Source organism: Pecten maximus, chromosome 11, assembly GCF_902652985.1.
Source record: "Pecten maximus chromosome 11, xPecMax1.1, whole genome shotgun sequence".
Classification (NCBI taxonomy): Eukaryota; Metazoa; Mollusca; class Bivalvia; order Pectinida; family Pectinidae; genus Pecten; species Pecten maximus.
This window is the reverse complement of record NC_047025.1, coordinates 31264546-31287736: the sequence shown is the minus strand read 5'-3', so window position 1 is coordinate 31287736 and position 23191 is coordinate 31264546. Positions and strand designations below refer to the sequence as shown.

At 34.6% G+C, this 23191-nt stretch overlaps 1 protein-coding gene across 5 annotated transcripts; it reads left to right on the top strand.

Moving 5' to 3' along the window:
* Positions 1-244: 244 nt before the first annotated feature.
* LOC117337877 (carbohydrate sulfotransferase 10-like) lies at positions 245-19136 on the top strand. 5 transcript variants are annotated; one of them, XM_033899018.1, is made up of 7 exons: positions 245-682; positions 12923-13069; positions 13143-13196; positions 13282-13335; positions 13552-13605; positions 17309-17366; positions 17662-19136. In XM_033899018.1, the coding sequence occupies exons 1-6, from the start codon at positions 571-573 to the stop codon at positions 17323-17325; spliced, it is 438 nt and encodes a 145-aa protein (XP_033754909.1). In that variant the 5' UTR covers positions 245-570; the 3' UTR covers positions 17326-17366; positions 17662-19136. The 5 variants fall into 5 exon arrangements, with proteins under 5 accessions (XP_033754909.1, XP_033754905.1, XP_033754907.1 ...); XM_033899014.1 differs by having other exon boundaries at positions 318-682; XM_033899016.1 differs by lacking the exon at positions 13282-13335 and having other exon boundaries at positions 318-682.
* The last annotated feature ends 4055 nt before the right edge of the window (positions 19137-23191 follow it).

The window sequence follows — 23191 nt, the reverse complement described above, 5'->3', positions numbered from 1 at the left end:
AGTGGAGAGTTCAAGTGTCATTTCTAATTGTTGGTCATCACAAAGAATTAAACATAAGCTTGGGGACAAGATTGATTATGTTCCATAAAATATTTTGAAACAGATATTGGTACAGATAAACACAAATTAGATAGAAAATAGGAACAAAGAAAAAATACCGGAAAGTTCTCTATGATAGTACGATGCTACCGTACAGCGTTTAAAAGACAGCGCCAAAAATAGATCTTTTCTCAACAAAAATGTTTAACCACACCGAAAACTTTATTTCTTATAACAGACACCGGTTGCATGCAAAACTTGTAATCAACAGCCATTGGGGACACACATATAGTCATGCTTAAAGTCACGGTTGTGCACAGTAAAGTATCGAATGAAACATGATCACATATCATTGTTGTTGGCCAGCGGTGGATAATGTCGGGCATGGATACGGCTATAGACGCGTTTAGGAGTAATGAAGGTTTGAGTATGGACTAGTCTGTCTGTTGTAACGGGCCTAGTCTTCACTTGACCATCTTGTTTTTGCCGTTTAACAATCTCTACGATTTTCGTTCAAATGGATGTCTGAGAATGAGGACGCGTAAGAGTAGAATAATCAAAGCGTGTGTTGTGGCTCCAATAGCACTGATAGCATTATTATGGATGTATTATTATCGACAAATATTCGCCGCTTTTTGTCAAGGTAAGAATAATTATATCACAATATATAGGATCGCATGTGTTAAATACTTTTCGCACAGGCTAATTTTAAATTTTTAAAGGCTTTTCAACAATCCTCTGAAGGGACTTGACAATATGGCTACCGGCATGCAGTCATATCGAGATAGTGTTCGGTTGAACATTTATATTAAGTGATCGTATTTAATTCAAAGATTCTTATTTTTCCGGCATGTGGTAGTGTTACAAATGTAGATCGTAAAGATTGTTAGTTTCAAATGTGATACAGCACACAGGTAACATTAATATTTAATTGATAATAATACTCGTGATTAAATATAGCGGTGACGTCAAAGTTGCCACAATGGGGAATGATGAACAGTCAGAGCCGTTAAATGTGTACAGTAGCAAGCGAAATATACATACTAAGGTTTTGAATGTACGAGATTAGAAACATAAAACTGAATTTGAAACGTTCGTATTTACAAAACGTTAATAGGAATAGGTAACACTTAGAGGATATTTCTAATTTCTTGAATAAAACCAAAATATCATGCAGACGTTGGATCTACAGTAAAAGACTTATTTTACACAAAGGTGTTATCCAAATACATTTTATAAAATCCAGTCCACAAAATTCATGTTTAATTTGACATATCCAATTCACTTTTAAGTTCTTAATATTTAGGACTTTTACCCAATATAAATATTTCTTGAGTTATTTTACGTTTACATTCTAGTTTTAAAATATATCATCAACCACTGACCGTTTCCTGTGCTTTCTTTGTACATTGTATATAACTGATTATACAGTAATGTCAGTGCTGTTCCACAATTATTCTATGAATATTAAGAGACAGGATTTATTCTAAATCTTTTTCTTGCGTGATGTACTGCTGTATTATACGATAAGAAAATAAAGATTAAACTTACATTTATCTACATTCTAAAAAACGTTAGAAGAAGTGAAAAGTTTAGCTGAATGACCTATGTAAGTAATAATATTGACGTTGTTCTTATCTCATATTTACGAAAATGTATTGATGACCCCCTTTGACAATGACAAAGGAAAATTGAGTGATATATTTCCACACTGTTTACAGAACAATAGACATGTGTTTTCATGAGAAAATTGCAAACTAGTTATCTCACTTTTAAATCACATACACTTAAGAAATAATTGTTATTTTTTGTTGTTCACTGGTGTATGAACGGCATTTTTTGACAGATATTTTAAATGACGCGCGTCAATTATTTCTTATATTTACATTTCAAAACTATTTTTCAACGTAATCTTTGAAAAAAATCATAAGAAACAGTATTCTACGTTCGTTATACGTAGTGACGAAACAGCTGAATGATCGATGTAACAGCGTAACAGATAGTTCCAATTTAGCGGGAAAGGTAATCAAGTACACAAGTACACAAACTATAGTTCCACACCAATTCATTATTTTAATCATCATGAAAGAAAAATATTGAAATGTTGTCTTCAATTTTACAATTATTAACAAGTTTTAAAGTTGATAAAACATTATTTCATGTGTAATCAAACTTAGGTAGATTATCAATGTTGACGTTGGCACCGTCAACAATGTACTGTATGTATTCATACGCGGCAGGTTAATTGTTCACCTAGGAATGAACGCTAATTTTGTTAGTACCTTCATATAGAGAACACACAGTGGAAAATGTAAATATTATAGTATAACTGTGATTTGTAATTTGACTGTTTCCTATACATGTGTCGATATTATATATTTGGTCTGTATCTGCCATTATCAACTTGTTTTAATCCTATTGAACTGTTTCATCTTACATGTTATTGAGTTATCACTTTTGAACAAGTTTTAAAGATAAATTTAAAAAAAACTATTTTGCCAAATTTGTAGTACGCACCATAAATTATACGTTTTCATTTTATCTAAATATACACACATATATAATTCAATTTCACTGTTGTCATCGGTAAACTGTTAATCGGTTAACTGTTCATATTGCCTTCCACAAAGGTAACCGGTTATTTGCAAATAAATAGAAAGATAAATATAAATAAATAAAATAAATAAATGATGAATGAATTAATGAATTAATGAATTCATACACATCTTATATAACTACGGGGTGTGGGAGTATACGTTGCTCTCCGCTAAAGTGTTTTAATACTATGGCAGAGGCAAACATTGACGACTACCTTGGTAACCAGTACACCATTTATATCGCCATTCACAAAGGTTAGCGATTATTTGCAAATAGATCAATAAGTAAAAACACGCGTCTTTTTCAAGTTTATCTCAACGAAAGTATAACTACGGTATATGGAAGTCGCTCCGTGTTAAAACGTGTTATTCACAGGGTATTCACCTTTACAGTGTCCCGTACTGTTTACTTTACCGAGACAGGTAGGAAACAGCAACCTCATATTCTGTTCTTTGTAACTCCACCATAAGTGTTTTTTATACCGAGGCAGAGCAAACATTCAACACTACCATGGTGACATAGATCGCCACACTGATTAGTAGTTATATTATGCATGTCTAGTCTTGAATCTGAACTTTATTGTTCAAGCCTAATAATTTCATTATTGTGTTTACATTTGCTATGCATTAAATTGACAAATCAATACAAAGTTCAAAAAGGTTAGTTCTCTTATTATAAATCGATAGTTATAAAATGTGACCTGTCACAGGTTAACAATCAATAAAGCATTGACCGAGCGGTTACATATCATGGAGCCGAACAAGCCAAACAATGTAAATTGTCACCAATCATATATAAGCATTTTTTTTTTTTTTTTAATAATTGACGTTTAAAAGACAACAACAAATAACACCAGTCATCACTGGTATATGACTTCGAGTGATGTTGTTGTTGGCTGTCTATATTCCTGTAATAAGAATTGAAAATTAATGCTAAAAATTATTTATTTTTGAATAGCTGTTTAAGTGCCACATGTATAAGGTACAATGATTACATTACTCTCCCTCTGTCATAGCGACCTAATGGATTATACAAACACGGGTATCAAGCCGTTATTTCAAATAATTTTCAAATGCTGAATGTTCTAGTTTCGGTCCTACTGGAAAAAAACATGGTTTATTTTGTGTTGGCACGCTTAAGAGAAACATGTTACACATACAGATTTTTGATCCTATTATACACTGATAATATGACACTCTTGTCAGCCGTCCTTAAATGACCTTAGCTGTTGAAAGGACGTCAAACAACTCTCGTCTCCAATTGCAAATATACTGTATTCAGTGACTGTTGTAAAGCTTGGCTATGGTTGTATGAAAAACAGAAGGTAAATAACATTACTTCTATGGGGTTGTTTACATACATATTGTACATTTCAGACCTCTAGTCATTATGTGATTGTTGAAACCGGAAATTGCAGTTATGATATCACTAAAAGTAAAACACAGGTGAAATCGTCTTCAGTTTTTTCAAAGCCTGTAATATCTATGCAATACAAGATAAATACTCCAAAGGTTTTAAATGCATCTGATATGAAAAATAACAAAAATATACTGTTTCTTACTGTTTCACGGATAGCTACAGCTGGTAGCATTATAAGTAAGCAAGATTCAAGATTTGAAGCTTTTTATTGTTTCACATGAAAATGTGTTACATGAAGAACTTTGTGACAGTTTGTCCTTTATCTCCAAATGTCAATATTTAGACGGTTACTATTTGTGATTCCCGGATAATACCACCCTATTGTTTACCTGACCCCTTCTGAATATTTCATTATGTTTACCGCGTGCAGATAAGATATTAACACTTCGTAGTATTGATTGAAAGTATGAGGCCAGCGGATTCTCGTTAAACAAGGATATACACTCGGCCTGTTCAATCTACACTTTCTATTATTGTCACCCTTTACTATCTCAGATAAAATCTAAATTTTGAAACAATATGATTTAATGAGTTTAATGAAAATTAGAATACCCACAACAATTGACTTAATATTCCTAATCCAGTTGACCTTTGTGTTAACTTCAGAAAAGGTATCAATGTACATTTCAAAACATTTTTCATTTCTTGACGAAATTTAGTCGATATCTATTATGACTATAGAAAATAATGATCTTACAGAATACAACATAATTCGTATTGTATTTGTACACATGTACATATCAATTATACGATTGCAAAAATCTGTATATACATCTTCTTGATCAGGATGAAATCCATATATATATATATATATATTCATTGTATATACATTTATATATATATACATAACTGAGCAACACAAATGACAAAGAAGACAACTTTTTGACTCTCATATATATATATATACACACACATTCAGTCAGTGTGCAAAGTGTTATCAAAGTGTTCAAAATGCGGTATACACAATTTTGTCTTTATCAACTAATTATATTTCAAGGTTTACTTTATACTTTTCAGACGATATAGCACCCAGATGTTTCAATGAATCAGTAAACATACAGGCAGCAGGTTTCTTGAGATTTAATCGGTTTGGTCTTGTTTTATGTCATTCAAATTTGTTTTTATTCTCTATGATTATCGAACTCATCAGACCTGTCCTGATATGATCATGGTTTGGCGAGGACGCCAGAGATTGAACTCAAAAAACAAACACTCGTCGGAGTGGTGTTGAATATCATCACCATAAATAACCCACCGTTAAAAAGTATACCTTGGTAAAGTGTCGTTATTTTTATGATAAAACGGGAAAATGCTTTTATACTACCTTGTTGGCTTTTAAATCATTCATTGGTTTCATTTTCATTTTTTTTTCATAAATACGTGGATAATAATGAATTTTGCCATTAATAAATACATAAACTGTATTTATTTATACAGTAATGTTGGGTTGGTCGGTCAAGGTCTTATGCAAATTAATCAACAACAATGAAGTCTGGTTTTATATACACACGGTTTATCGTTCCTTTCTTTGAGGGGTCGGATTTCATCGAAGCTCGATAGGATGGAAACACATTACAAACTCGAGACTGTGTGTCAGTGCGTGGTGCGATATAGTACCGCTGTTTCAAGTATGCATATTTGATAACTAAACGTCAAATCTGTTAGTTACTGAAGCTGCTTTCAATCGTGAAATATCGTTGTATATTTCCATATTGCATTCAGGCGTTATTCTTTTTTTTTGGCAAATCGTCTGTATATTCATACACAGTTAAGCAGGGGCCTGTCGCCATTTGAACGCATCTGTATCACGCTATCAAGCTATCACAGTTTAAGAATATTTTGAGAACACTCTTTTAAGATATGCAAATACTTTTATAATTCTTGTCTTCATAAGTGTATTTCAAAATGCAATACACACATTTTATTTTTGTATCTAAATTATTTTGACGCAAGTCTTATACTACTCCTAAGTTAAATTGTTGCTAATCGTTAAGCGAACCAGGCTATGGACTGGAACTTAACCACTAAGGCCTGCAGAGGTAGAACAACCGGCGATTGATTATGTAGGTCGCGCACATGTGTGACACACCCAGGTGATAAAACACTACTACAGCTGTATTACAGTTTATAACACATCTGTAATATAACCTCTCCCATCAATATTCCATAATATCATTTTGCAATAATAAATTAAAATAATTTAAGATAAAACTCCATTCATTGCTGCCTCAAGATATGTCCACACGCATTTGGTGCACAACACTATATCACCTGTTTCACAATAAAAAAAACTGAAGTAACTCCATAGTAAGGTGACGAATGTAGGTACTAGAAGTATGAATCAAAATGTACTTGGAGCAGGAGGGAATTACCTTGTTTATCATATGTTTTCTTCTGGGTGATGTAATGTGTTTATACTTTGGCACACAATATTTTGTCTGACTAAACAAGATTAATGCATCCTAGTATTTTGTTTTAGAACAAAATTGCATAGGTCATATATCAATACATACTGAAACCTTTCCAGATTATCAAACATGTATTTCAGACATATTACACATCTTGGGATGACAGATTCTAAACATTAGGAATAGTTCCCGGTGGGGAAGCCCGGCCCACTGTCTCTAGAATATTAAAATAATAAATACAATTGGCCTTTATGATTGTCGTCTCTAGGATATGTTTAATTCTAATTCATTCCATTAATTAAAACATTTAAGTTCAAAGAGCTTTCAAACTTCTAAGTTAAAAGATTTCTTATTTATTAGTTTATAATAGGTGGTAACATTTACCTGTTTACTTGTGCTATAAAGGTCCCTGTATCAAAGATATTAAAAAACATAAATACAATTTAGGTTTGCAAACGCTTACAGGCTCATGACCAGTCTACAGCTGTGTGGTCAACAGGAGTGGAAATAAAAGCATGTCACCAGATAAGAAACTGACCAGCCAGTGTTTAATGAAGGGCATAATGTTCCTAAGGCAAGAGTTTGCTGAGTTTGTGGTTTCACAGGTAGCCAGACCTGAGTATTGACCAATCTCTAGAGTTTGACATATTCTAGAGACCAAAATCATCAAGGTTAATTGCATTTATAATTTTAATATTGTAGAGGCAGGGAGCCAGTCTAAACTGACCATGCAGTGTCTAGCATAGGCCAATGTAGGCCTGTACCAGTGGCGTACAAAGAAAACAGGACCCCCTTTCGCCATCCCCCGGCTCAAACTGGAAGTCCAGTGTAATAAAAATCACCCCAGCCCGCACTAACACAGTCATGGTTATATGTATGGACTAGTCCTTTCTTTACTCAGCTTTATTCTTGAGATAAGTTTCAAACCAGGGGGAGATAGGCTAATATTAGAATTTAGCCGAGCAATTCTTAACAAAAAGCTTAGAGGCTTATGGTTAGTCTACCGGTTGGGCACTATGAATTGCCTTGTGATAATTTGCCTTGTGATAATTTGCCTTGTGATGATTTGCCTTGTGATACATTGCCTTGTGATGATTTGCCTTGTGATAATTTGCCTTGTGATGATTTGCCTTGTGATACATTGCCTTGTGATAATTTGCCTTGTGATAATTTGCCTTGTGATGATTTGCCTTGTGATACATTGCCTTGTGATAATTTGCCTTGTGATACATTGCCTTGTGATAATTTGCCTTGTGATAATTTGCCTTTTGATACATTGTCTTGTTACTATTATTCTCTTTTTACCTATTTTGACAGAACCTTTTGATATTGATGTCAGTCAGAAATTTGACTTGATAAAAACTCAGCACACAGTTCTTTTGTTGAAATCCCGACCACTTTTCAGTACTTCCGTACCTTAATTGACTCTAAATGACACTGACAATTGATTATCTGAATAACAGGGTGAACTGACAGAGTATGTTAGTGTATTGCTTTTGGAATAATTGTGAAATTCTGTATTATAGTTTTTACATATGACACTGTACGCATGTCAGAAATGTCAGTTATGAGATTCCCAAAAAGGCTTTTTTAAGACTATTTAATTGGGAAAAATGAACTTTACATACCAAATAAGTTACCTTGGGGTAAAAGCCATCTGCAAGCAGTTTTACCATAGCACGACTTATCCATAGTTCCGATTACTACTATTATACTGTACACAAGAAAATTGTAAATATCCAATCGATCTTCAAACCAAAACTAATACAAAGAAGATTCATCTAGTTTTATAAACCATAGTTTAATCTCGGACGGGTTTAATCTCAGGCAGACACTGCAAATTATATCATCTGGGAAGCGGGTAGGTGTCACCTGCAGATCTTACCATAGTTTAATTACTTGTCAGTATTAACTGTTGACTACAGCTTACAACTAAATACACATAATGCATAAAACATGGTTACCACTTATAAAGGAAATGCGATGGAACATATATACTTAGTTATAACCAGGTCACATGATGAATTAATTTCTTCAAGAGAAAGTCCATTTATAGTTCTTCGGACGTATTTAGAACTTAAATATTATAAAAAATGACTTTGATAAGATATTAATAAACAATTAAACATTCTGATTCAAATAGGACAATGGATATCGAGTTCAAAGGAAAACATAATATGCTCTGTACGACAGCCGAGTAGGAGATGATTTTCACTGCTTCTACGTCCTCATTATTCTATTTTGTTAAAATATAAGCAAAATCGATCCGTACCTAAAGGACAAAAATCGATAGGAGCACGATCGGCCCATGTTTGAAGCCTCTTGACGTAATCAATGAGGAACTGAAGCACCTGTTACATTTAATGCATGAATGCATTTAAATACAATATTATAGCCGGTACACTATATGGAAATATCTACAGTCAAACCTGTCTATAAAGGACACCAAAAAGACAGATCAAAAGTGTCCTTTATAGACAGTTGTCCTTTATACAGAGGTTAATTATAAAGTGAATTGAACGGAGTGGGTCTGATGAATCTGTCCTTTATAGTCAAGTGTCCTTAATATAGAGGTGTGCTTTATAACGGGGTTAACTGTATTGTATTTTTTTCTCTGTTTGCTCCATCGTGCTCTGATAGGGTCTATACGGACGGAATAGAACGGCAATTTGGGACTAAATAGGGTGTTTAGGATTAAATGAATATCTGATTTATCCATAAATGTAAGGTAGGTGTTATGTCAAGCCCCATTTTATTTTATCTGAACCAAAATCTTAGCGACACCAAATGGTGTCGAAGAATTTCATTTCACGTTTTTGTAAAGAAGTGCTCTTATTTACAGGTGTACTATTTACCAGTTTACTCCCTTTGTGCTGGACAGGTCCCTGTCTCAAAAATTAAAAAAAATATATCAATAAAGTTTAGCTTTGCAAACGCTAACGGACTGGTTATCAGTCTACAGCTGTGCGGTCAACAGGAGTGAAAATTATAACATATCATCAGATAGGAAACTGACCAACCTGTGTTTAATGAAGGGCATGATGTTCCTAAGGCGAGACTAATTCTCCTGCTGAGTTTGTGGTTTCACAGGTAGCCAGACCTGAATATTGACCAGTCTCTAGAGTAACACATATTCTAGAGACAAAAATTATCAAAGTTAATTTTGTCTGTTATTTTGATATTCTCGAGACAGAGGGATAGTCTGAACTGAACAATGTAGGTCTGTACCAGTGGCATACATAAATGTATGAATATCCCTGCCTTTATACAGGAAAACAGGACCCCCTTTCGCCATTCCCTGACACAAACTCCGAGTACAGTGTAATAAAAATTGCCCCAGGCCACACTAACCATATCTTAATCACTGGATCGAATCAACACAGTCAGGGTAATGTATGGAGGCTCGACCTTTCTTTTCTCGCCATTTGACCAGACCCTAAGCTTCAAACTAGGGGAGATAAGATAGAATTAGAATTTAGCTGAGCCAATTCTTATCAAAAAGCTAAGGGGCAAGTCGGACACGATGGATTACCTTGCACAAATGTACACTCATTTGCCTTATTTTGACAGAAACTTTTGTATATCAATGTCAGATTTGACTTGATAAAAACGCATTACTTTTTTGGTACATTCCGACCGCTTTCCAGTACTTCCGTACTTAATTGATTCTAAATGACATGGATAAATAATTCCCTTTCTGAATAACAGGGTGAACTGACAGAGTATGTTAATGCATTGTTTTTGAAATATATGCAAAATGATACTGTATGTACGCATGTCAGAAACGCTAATTATGATATTACCGAAAAGGTTTTGTTCAGACTATTTATTTGGAGAAAATGAACTTTACATCCTAAATAAGTTTACGCACCTTGGGGTAATAGCCATCTGCAATGGTAGTTTTACCAATGCACGTCTTATCTAACGTTCCGGACGCTATTCTTATGCTGTACACAGGGAAATTGGAAATATCCAATCAACCTTCAAACCAAAACTAATACAAAGAAGATTCACCTAGTTTTATAAGCAAGTTTGATGTAAGTCGAGTTTAATCATAGGCACTGCAAATTATATTATCTGGGAAACGGGTAGGTGTCACATATTTTTCTCATCCCTACCGGTATCATACTGGTCTGTCCAGGTAAATACACCCATGCTTGCTGTGTGTGTATTACCTCGCTTCCGGTGTAGGATAGCCACGCGCGCGCAATGATACAAAAGTAGGTCGCCGGTATTTTAAATCTCTCCATGATTTAAACATTTCAACAATACATTGAATTAAGATATGTAATCAGATAATGTTTTTTTTTTTATTTATGATATAAATTATGTAAAAAAACACGTTCTATTATTGTTTTTTATTAATAAAACATGGAACTATATTTTCACGCGAAAGGACACACTAGCTTGGCCGACATCAAGTGATTTGGCTTCGCTTGCAATGACAGGGCTGCTGAAACAACGTTAGACTGTGGAAATGAATGGTTTCCTTCGTTTTTAGAACAGCAAACGCCGTTTGCATATATGGGGTATGGTAAATCGATTGGCGCTGTCCTTTTTTTATTATATGCAGTAGAAAAAAGTTTGGATTGAGAAAAAATGGCGTCTATCTGAGAAAGCTATCGACAGATAGTGCCTATTTTTGCATATTTTAGGTTGGGGAATGAGAGAAAAATACTCAATCATATGTGGTTCATGTAGGATAGGGATATTTCACCCTCTGGGTCCGCCGAGGGTTTTACCACATTTTGTGACCCCTCGGGTGGAATATCCCTATCCTACATGACCACATATGATAAGAGTCTTATAATATCTTACCATAGCTTACTTACATGTCAGTATTAACTGTTGACTACAGCCTACAACTAAATACACATAATGCATCAAACATGGTTACCACTTGTAAAGGAAATATGATGGAACATATACACTAACACTTTTGTATGCTCATTTCATGTGATCAATTAATCAAAGATTGGATAATATTACAGTTGCCTCAAGAGGATATCCATATAATTTTTTTGGACTATTTTGAACTAAATGAATAGTAAAAACACTTTAAAAAGAAATTCATAGATAATTCAAAAATGTCTGATTATGATAGGGCTATGGATATGATCTCAAAATACAATACCATATGCTCTGTGTGACAACCGTGTAGGAGATGATTTTAACTGTTTCTACGTCCCCTTTATTCTATTTTTGAAATATAAGCAAAATCGATCCGTATTTAAAATCGATAAGAGCACGATCGGCTCATATGTTTAAATGACTTTCGGTTGATAGCGTTCAAGCGGGATGACATAATCAAGGAGGAATCAAAGCACCTGCCATTGCACACCCGCAGTATTGTTCACTTATGAAATAGCATGTTGTTCAGACTTTGTGCCGCCATAATACCAATATTTATAGTCTAGACACGTATGCCAATCCAGTAACGTGAGAGGAACCGATTCAAAAATGAATAAATTAGATTTATCGAGTTTAACATGTAGAGAAGGTGATGTGTCAATTGAAAAGTATTATTGGTTTTGAAATGTACGCCCGACGTCAGCAGGATGTTTCATTTCCTCTAATGCTGCTTTTCCCTGCTTTCATGCATATTCTGATATAAGAAAATTTCATTATACATGTTAAATGATATAACTACATGTATTTACATGTAAATATGCAAAAACGTTAAGGTATGGAGGCTCGTTAGGGACAAACATCTAATATCGCGTTCTCGCAATTTCGACCTTAGATCGAACACGTGAGAATGCGAAAATGCGACGGCGAGTGAGTGAAAACGCGAGAATGCGAAAGAACAAAAAATCGAGAATGCGAAAACGCGACGGCGAAAGTGCGAGATTAGGGTCGAAAACGCAAGAACGCGAGATTAGGCTTTAACGGTCGCCCTCGCAGTCTCGCTTCCTCTCGTAGATATATCTACAGTATACCCTTATTATGGTGGCTAGTTAGGGCCAAATATCAAATCTCGCATTCTCGCGTTTTCTACCTTTTTACCTTAGGTCGAGAATGCGAGAACGGCCGTCCTCGCTCTCGGAGTTATCTTTAATGGTAGTGTTAAGTGTGTAATAACAAAAAAAAATTCTGTTTTTATTTTTTTGAATTGTTATACAATTTTATTTTCAAAAATTGTTTAGGTTATGCAATTCGAACCAACAATAACCAGGGCTCATACGTTTAAACTCGCTTGAGACATTAACCACATTGAAGAATATTCAAAAACGTTTCAAAATCTTACATACATTTATTCCCCCAATTCAGACACTGATGCAGTTCTCTCAGTTAATTTTTTTCAGGATCAACTTCATCGGGTCACAGAGTAAATTTACAACACCAATATACTGGCAGGAAAGTACAATTTTCACCAAATCTGGTAATTCCAACTAAATTCCAAGCTAAAATTTTAACTTCCCTTCTTACATAGGCTAACTTGACACTTTTCATTTCAGAGGGGAAACCATTCGAAAAAGAAGATGGAAATATATTACTCTCGAATACAAAGTCAGTCATAACATTTCCAATCAATCAACCATTTTCAAAAGGAAACCTACCTAAACAAGAAGACCAACAAGGATTAGTCTCGAATAAAAAATCAGGTATAACATTTTCAATCAATCAATCAATCAATCAATCAATCAATCAATCAATCTATTCTTTTTATTCAAAAAGGGAACCTACCTAAACAAGAAGACGGACAAAGATCAGTCTCGAATAAAATATCAGGTAAAACATTTTCAATCAATTAGTAAATCAATCAATCAATCAATCAATCAATCAATCAATCAATCTATTCTTTTTATTCAAAAAGGGAACCTACCTAAACAAGAAGACGGACAAAGATCAGTCTCGAATAAAATATCAGGTATAACATTTTCAATCAATTAGTAAATCAATCAATCAATCAATCTATCAATCAATTAAGCTATTCTTTTAATTCAAAAAGGGAACTTACCTAAACAAGAAGACGGACAGGATCAGTCTCGAATTAAATATCAGGTATAACATTTTCAATCAATCAATCAATCAATCAATCAATCAATCAATCAATCAATCAATCACTTGTTTTTATTTCAAAAAGGGAACCTACCTAAACAAGAAGACGAGCAGGGATCAGTCTTGAATATAAAATCAGGTATAACATTTTTAATCCATCCATCCATCCATCCATCCATCCATCCATCCATCAATCAATCAATCAAACAATTCATTTCAGAAAGAAAACAACGTTAAAAAGAATACAAAAAAAAATATTAATTATAATATAATGTATCAATCAACTAACCAACAAAACGACTGACCGAGTAGAACACACTTTTCCCGTTCCCACTAGGAGTACTAACACCAAACTACACTCTTACTCTCTATTAAAAACTCCACTTAATATAAACTTGAAACTATGGTTTTGTAAATAATATTTTGGAATGGTTCTATTTGGTAAGTAGACAACAGTACGGTGGCTGAGAACGAACATCATATAACAATATTATTGCGTGGGAACGAAATATTATTGCGTTCGAACTTTTCATAACATTTGAAGAGTATATCATTCGAGAACGTTTGACAGGGTGTTATCAGATACTTTTTTGAAATGGACTTGATACAAAGGGAAATGGTGTCGTTAGTGAAAGGAGTTGGATACATGATATCAGGAAGACACCGTAGGAGTATACTTGCTCAAAGTCGCCTTTTGAGAAAAAAAAACTATTCGAATATTGTTTTAATAACTGACTTTATTCATCGCTGGATGAATGAAAAACTACGAAATAACTGCTTTAATATTCTGAAAGAAGATGTGCGATAAATACTATTATGGACCCAATAGGATGCACGTTCAAAACACAAACAACAGTTACATTTAATTCTCAATAAAATATCCCTGAATTGAACTGTCGTCACTTCTGTTTACGATGGAATGTATACTCTTTATAACGCAAATTAAATATTCGTACAGTACCACTGTGTTCATGCCTAAAACGTGTGTTAGATTTGAAAGCGCTATAGTTTTACAAGCCAGAAACATAAAAAAAAATCATTTTATTTTCTGACGATATTTCCCTACATTTAACATTTACCTGTTCCTACAGAAGTCAAATGATTGTCTGTTCGGTCAGGATTTACTACAGCCGTGTAAAAATGTTACCACGAAAAAAAAAAAAAAAAAAAAAATAGATAAAAAAAAAAAAAAAATTAAACAAATACTACTCGATATATACAATGTCCGTTTATCAGTTCAACAGTTTAAAATTTGCAATTGTGCATTCTGTTTGAAAGTTATATATTGTCTATATTGTATCTAACTACCTTATGAACCATTTGAGCCACATTGATTTACAACTGGGAGTTCATAGACTATAAATATAGTTTGTTTGGATGACTGCTTGCTCTTGTTGATCAAACATATAAGCACGATATTGTATGCTGTAATATCTCACGCAATAGTATTTAAATGCCACACAACAATATTTTTTCGCACGCAATCATATTTTGTTTGAACGCAATCATACTTCGTTTGAACGCAATCATACTTCGTTTGAACGCAATAATATTTCGTTCAAACGCAATGAAATTTCGTTCCCAAGCATTAATATTTCGTTCAAACACAATAATATAACCTAATACGTTTGATTTTCCTTAACTATACGCATAAGCTATATAATAGTTATTGTATGGGAAATAACACTTTTATTGTCCCCTGAGACATTAAATAAATAGAGACAATAAAAGTGCTATTTTCAGAAATGCCCATGCAATAACTGTTTCTTCATACCAACATTTAAATGTGCCGAAGGACTCATGCAATGGAACATCGGTCGATTACCAGTACCTCGTGTAAAATATTCTTGGACCATTGCACAGACACCCAAGATATATTTGGGTGTCTGTGCATCCTATTTGTATAATATATTTTATATGATATCCGTTCCCAGCCACCGTAGAGCATCAGAGTTGGGTATATCAGGGTCAATTCTAGGGCCATATTTGTTTTAGAGTTTTCACAGTCGGTGGTGAATTGATATAAAATCTACTGACTTCAATCAAGGGCTTGTGATTTAACTCTGGTCGAATGTCCGGAAGCAATACACAACACATTCTGATATATTAGAACTACTTATCTTCAGTTTACTCTGTTAGTACAGAGGGTATAGCGATAGCTTGACAGCGAATGGGATCCTAGAATGATGAACCATATGAGTTCAGCCTTAATTAATTAGTTTTGCGCTGAAAAAAGTAGTTTACTTGCACAAACAGTTCACTGCCGGTATCGCCATGAACGACGTTTGAAAATAATGTATACTGTATGTTTGAAATTCCGGAATATGTTTACGAATCACAACCAAAGAGTTTCAGTCGTACTTTAAACGTGTTAACTGCTAACTAGTGTGTCTGACCTGCTGGATATCGCGACAAATCTCCAGGCGAACTCTATCATTTTCTTAAAAAAAAACTGTTCCTCCGAATGTCCAGATTTTCACAATGGATGTCTAGGATTTGATACCCTTATGAATCACAGGTACTCGCCTCATTGTATATCAGGTATATTGACGGACGAGGAGAGTGCCTGTGGCTGAATACCTATGTTCTGTAGATGACTCGGAGAGTACCTATAGACACTCAATAATTATAAGTGTCAAAGTAGTACATTATATATATAAACCACAGATATTAGACATCTTATTTAAACTCAAGCCTGATGACAGTACGGAACACAGCGATTGAATGGAATTTTATCTGTGAATTCCACCTAAAGGATAGCTACAAACAATTATTTATCACTCTATCCATCTTGTGTGAAAATATTTTTTTTTTCTTACATCGTATTTAAATCAAACTTAAATACAACACAACCAGATAACTAATAGGCTAACGAATGCATAAAGAAATTGATTTATTCATAGCTTACGACTTAAATTACATGAAACATATATTGCATGAAACGAGCGTAACGTGTAAAAGCTGGGTTTTTTAACTATCGGGATGGTTAACTACCGCCTGTCTTCCTAACAAACATAATATTATTATATAATACTTTTGATATCGAAAACAAATCTTGTTATAAAAATCCGTATGCATTAAACAGTTCAGATGAAAACGGAATATTGATCGAAATAAAAGAAATAACAAACAGTAAAAAGAAAGACAGTAGTATGGCATTCCAATCTCCTGTTTTTTTTGTTTTTTTGTTTTGTTTTGTTTTTAATCGAAAGTTAAATATTTAGAGAAAAAGTACACATTTAGCTACACATATATTTTTGAAAATGAGCTGTACGCATAATTTAGACTCATTGTAAGTGAATCGCCTCTCCAAAGGCAGAAGAATATTTAAGGTTTATGTAGGGGAACTATAATTAGATATATTGGTATTTCTGACAAAATTGGCAGATATTGTATCACACGTACAATTTTCCGTTTTGTTCATAATTCGTTTAGAAGCTCGAACTGGACATAATGTAAAAACATATATGTGAAATGTCAGAAAAGAAGAGACATTTTAGATCGAAAGCTGGAGATTCATGTATGTTACAGTCTTTGGTGTTTTACTAACCGCTGGTCTCTTTGGCTAGTCATCGTCGTCATATCAATTAACTTACAGTTATTAACTAACGTTTTATCCAGTCTGTTGGATTTCAAAAATATAATTGGCTTGTTTGATGTCGGCGTTTTCATGTCTACTACTGTTATTGGAGAGGAGTTTTCGTCACCGGCTGCGGTCATATTTGTCAATATCATAAGAACATGTTCAATATGTTTAAAATCAAACTTTTGAAGAAGGTTTGATCTCACTACACTAGAATTCCAATTGTGCTTGCATACTAACTTGATGCTTTTAATTTCAGAAGTGAAAAAAATTTAATGAAGAAGACGAAAATGGACTCTTCTCGAACAGAAAACCTGGTATAGAATTTCAAATTTCAAACAGTATGATGATTGATAAAGAATGAAGATTACAACGCTAAAGCCAAGTAGAAACGGTTATCACTATTTAAACATAACATACACAATATCAAGAGAACATTCCATTCTACTTATCTTTTAATGTATTTAGTTATTTTAAAGATTTTTTAAAATTCATTTCGTCGTGATGAAAATCACAGACGACATCAACTAAAGAGAACGCGCCAATAACGAAACATGATGTTCGTTCATAGTTCATCGTTCGTTCATTTAAAAAATGTACTTTTTATTTCAGTTTTGAGACCATTTGATCAACAAAATGGAAATCTATTTGAACAAGTAAGTGAAGCGTTGCTTGGAAAGCCGTCCGGACTGAACTCGCCTACAGAATTCAGTATGACGTGGAGGGCTCGCTTCGTCCATGGAATGTGTCAGCAGGTCAATTGGAATACCACATTGATCAATGGTAGAACTCCAGTTTTCTTTTTCTCTAAACCGACTGGTCTTCTCGCCTGTAAGGCCCCTAAAACCGGAAGTACTCTACTTGGTGCGTTGGTCAGAGCTATTAATCTCCCAAGTGAGAAAAACGTCTCCAACGTATTCCAGTTAGGCAGGAATACAATACATGATGGCATGGACGAGTTGCGTGGTTTGACGTCAAATTTGTTAAGAGAAACATCACTGAGAGTCATGGTAACACGTGATCCATATTCTCGGCTGTACTCGGCATTTATCGATAAATATTTCCTCCTGGGACGGCTAGGTAGGGAACTAGCTGCTTACCTAAAACATGGATTCAAAGAAGTAAATGATAGTTATTGTGGGTACGATGTAACGTTTCAGGAGTTTTTGGATTATGTTGTTTATCTAGCTCAGAACAAAGTGGAGATGAATGAACATATGGTTCCTATCGCTCAACTCTGTGACGTGTGCAGTATGAGGTACGACCTTATTTGCCGTCAGGAACACCTAACCCAGGGTACGGAAGAGATCCTAAAGATGATAACAAACCTAAGCCGTGATAGACTAGGGACGATACGAAAATCTCTGAAATCACAACAGACCTCTCTCCTGTCCCTAGTGGCATCGCATATTTTTGATTACAACTATAATCGTCAAGACTGTCCAAACAAATTGTATTTTTCGGCAAAAATGTGGAAAACTTTTCAGATCCAAGGATTAGTTCATTCTGATTTAGATTTTCATGAACATGTCTTTTCACCATTTTCGTTCACAGATAAGGAAGCTAGTAATATGACATCTGCTATATTACAAGTGATACAGTCGAAGCCATTGACAAAGGAAGGCCGAAAACGACAGAGAATGAAGTATCTGTCAGAGGCATACCGTGATATAAGATGGCAGACTATTGTCAACTTACAAAAAGTTTATCAATTAGATATCTTGCTGTTTGGATATTCAAGTTACCCGCCTAATGTCCCAATGTCATGGGCAAGTCTCACCAATTAAATTTTTTTAATTAAACTGATGCGGATTTGATAATATAATCGTAATGTCTGTGTTTTATTTAACCAGAACAACAGGGGAATGTTTTTGGCCCGCCATGGAATGAAGGTAACAGCACTTTTATCAAAGCAAGATTCACAATTCACAAAAAAGAGCCATTCATTATGGTTTGCCTGCCACTTTTGTTGCATGATGTTAACAATAACATAATGTAAATTATGCAAAGCGGAGTAATATTACTGATAGCGGATCTTGTTGTCAGGAATTATACGAGTTTATTTTGTTTAAAAAAACCACATCATCTCGTTGTTGTTGTTGTGATTTGTGGTGAAAGGCAACATCTGCTAAACGCTGGTACTGCTTTTCAAACCGTAGTAGGCACGAGAACGTCGGTCCATCAGTCTGGAGACTAAAGCTAGGTAAGTCTTTGGAAATATATATTATGAAAGCCTAGACGGTCATCCAAAATTCGATGCGAGGAATTACGTCATATATCAGTTTAAATAAATGATAGGATAGGTCACTATTAGGGTTAGCGACTATCTTCTGAAACTACTCACCATCTTCTTATACACATATATGGGACAAACGGTTCCAAAACGGAGGGTTACTTCGTCATGCCTGAGAGGACAGTGACTATAGTTGATGATAGGATATGTAGCGAAATCAGGATCTGCATTGAGACCTTTAAATTGAGAAGGAGGAGTAAAGGAACCACGGAACCAAATGATTTCCGATAGACGATAATGTTTACGTTTACCACTGTTCTTAAATGGAGTTTTCAAGATTGGTCCACTAGCCATAACTTTGAAGAATGGCATCTCGAATACGTGTAAATAGAAAATTTTAAAATTCTACCAATTTGAACGTTTTTATATGGGGGCCACCATCTTGTATTGAATTCAGCACCCAAAATTCACCTACATTTACAACAAATTACACAATTAACTTCCCCTGACAAAAACAGGTTAGGAATTTTTTTCTATATATTTTATATCTACGTGTATTGCCCACCCCGCACATAAAAATTTGGAAACTTCCGTCTCACCTGAATATCCAATCATTAGGCCCCGATGCATTCTCCTTCCTATGAAATCTTTTATCCAAATTAGAAAAAAAACCCACCACAATCTATTTTTTATTGGTTCTGTGGTCCCTATCGGATTATAAGACTATTTCATATGTGTGTATGTAGAATAGGGACACTCCACTCGAAATGTCGTAAATTGTGGTGAAACCCGAGGCTTGCTGAGGTTTTACCACATAATGAAAGAGTCTTTTTCTTTCCAAATTTCTGGCAAAAATATCCCTCAGCCATTCATTTTCTTAAAAAATCTCATTTATTTGACGTTTTTATTAGAAATACTTATAATAAAAAGAAAGATCATACCCAATTTTGGCAAACCGTAAGTTTGCGTACAAATTTCATTCGTATTATGGTTAAAGGGACAATTTAGTCAAGCATGCTTTTTATAATTCAGACAGAAACGATAAAACATATATCCAGTCAAAAACATTTGCGGTCCATAATTATCTCTACTGTTTAAGTTTTGGGAAAGCCCACGTCAAATATAGCTATACTCCAAATATAGTGCAACTTGTTGCGCCCTCTGGCGGGAACAGAGTTGGTTGTAAGTGACGACACGGTATATCCGATGTATACTTATTTCTTTGGATTTCGATTTAACAACATGCGTGGCAAACAGTTGTTACATGTATCATAATTGATAGATTCAATAATGATTTATTGTTTTGACAATTCAAATCGACCAAACATAGGTTTTTCCCAGGGTCATCGAACGGGAATTCGTGTTCATGTAATTGTGTACACACATGCATTTATACGGCCGATACGTATGCAGAAAAAGATTGTATTTTCATTTGTGTACGAATGCAAACAAACGCTAACACCAATCTAGGTGATTTATTTCATCCATGATGTAATCAGAACAATACTTATAACAAGTACGAATGGAATTATGATAATGGAAGTTGTGCAGAACCAAAATATCGCACTCAACATTACTCCGTAGGCCGATCTAGGTCAAGTCTCGGCAAACTCGCTCGCAACTGTATGAACTTCTTCATTGTTGTCGCAACCGTTCGAAAAACTCACATCTGTTATATTCATGACCTAACAGTAATTCTCCATATATTTTGTTTATCCATTCACTGTCTACGTTTGGTACGAGACTCGCAACCTATATTTAAAATATCCGCTAACAGCTTCAAATGCAAACCAATGTTGTTTACAGTCACGAGACGGGGCTGTGCTTGCACACATGTATACAAAAGGTGTAGAGACGACTTGCTCATTTGCATATAAATCGTATGGTTATACGATTATGATCCCCCTTACAATTAATTAAAAAACGCATGGAAAACATAAACTTGTATCAATATATGACCAAGGATAGTTCATAAGGATAACTGAAGTAAACTTTCATGAAATATTTTGTGAAATGATAAAAAAGTAAACAAACTTGAATAAATTGTCCCTTTAAGTGATGAACGAAAGAATAATTCGCCAAATAAATTGTGGTAACTTGACCGACTTATGACGTGGATGTGATCAAATTATCAACATCTGAGAAAAAGAAGTTCTGTCAACAATACTTTGAAAAATCAACGATGATGATATGTCGGTATATGGGATAGGAAAATTCTACCCTCGGGTGTATAATTTGGGGACAGAACCGAGGCTGCCCAAACTTTTCACCCTCGGGTAGAATTTCCCTATCGCACATACCTAACACACGATGGACTATTTTCTCACACATTTTTCGGGAAATACATGGGGAAATCGATCCAGCATGGCTAAACTATATAGAAACTTTGTATTTTTTCTCGGTGGCCGATAATAAAACCAATTACATATTTGGAAAGATGAGAAAAAATGGTATACCATGAATAAGCTGACTGTCAGAGTGCTAAGATAACAACAAACTCAAATTAATGTTTGTCAGAGGCTATCGACTTCCTCGAAACCTCTGCAAGCCTCGTGTTTGGGAATTTAACAATCTCCCCCCTCGGGTTGAGATCCCGCTATCTTACCCCAAAAAGGGGTGAAAGATTCATTAAACTTACATAGCTATCTTATATGGGCAAACTCTATCCAACACGGCGTGATATGAAAGAAAAGACCATTACATGTATTCCACGAGAGTAAGTGTTCAGTACTTCACTCCAGACATCATAGCGCACAAGGTGATCGAAGTTTACGAGAGAAGAAGGGTAAAGGGTTAAAGAACAAGTTCATGGATATCAGTTATTGCACCATGTCAATGCTCTATCAAAGGAACAGCTTTTGTCAAAATGTCAGTTTAGTCACGGATCTGGCGACCGGTTTCCTATTATCAACTCATGCCTATTGCCCATGGTAAAATCAAAACCATCAGGACAAAGAAATAGTATTTTATGATATATATGTTATGTAATAGGTTAAAACGGTAACAAACCCATAGTCATTCCTATTCCCGGTCGAATGAGAGATCGAACGTCATGATGACATTCGAGTGTTAATGGGTAATCTATGATTGCGTATGATGTTTGTAAATTATGAAAACATGATAAGTAGAGACTTTATGTGTCTTTCCTAACTAATGACTGTAAAAAGCAGGACCGATTGGTTCGCCAAATAAAAGTTTTAGATGACCGCCACCGTAAATGCGATCACCCTCTTGATGATTCTTCTTACTACTTCTTTACTTGAAAGCAACATCACGGTAACACATTTCTTTTTGTACTATTATGTTTTATATTGCATATATAAAAGTTGAAATATATTGAGTCTAATTAGTATTACTTTGCATATAATGTTGTCGCTGATTTCAATCCGCAATCCGCGCTCCGCATCCACGATCGACGTCGCCAAGTCTCGTGTGTTACTGCCACTTTGCTTGGAATGTATGTGAGTGTGACGTAAATGTAGAGGTTATTGTATACCTGTTTGACCAGCTGACACCTGACACAAGTGAATCCCCGGTACCACATACAGGTGAAAATAAATTACCCAAATGACTCCAGATACGGTTTTTTTTTGTATTTTTCTGTAGAAGAACCCAGACACCACATATATGAAGTGTAGTACCTTTTGGAGAATGATAATTGGGCTTCGCTGACATATATACATAAAGATGCTGATTAATAATTATAAAATAATGAACGGTGCACATTTTCTGCAGCATTGCCTGTAATTGTTGATTGACATTTGGTTTCCAAAACTAAATCGTTTGGTCCAGCTAGACACTGAAAATCCATGTAAGTATTGTGATAGCACAGAAACTTATCTGAAAGTGTATACAACAAGTACAATCAATGCAAAATAATGTTTTTACAATGATGTCCCTTTAAAGCTA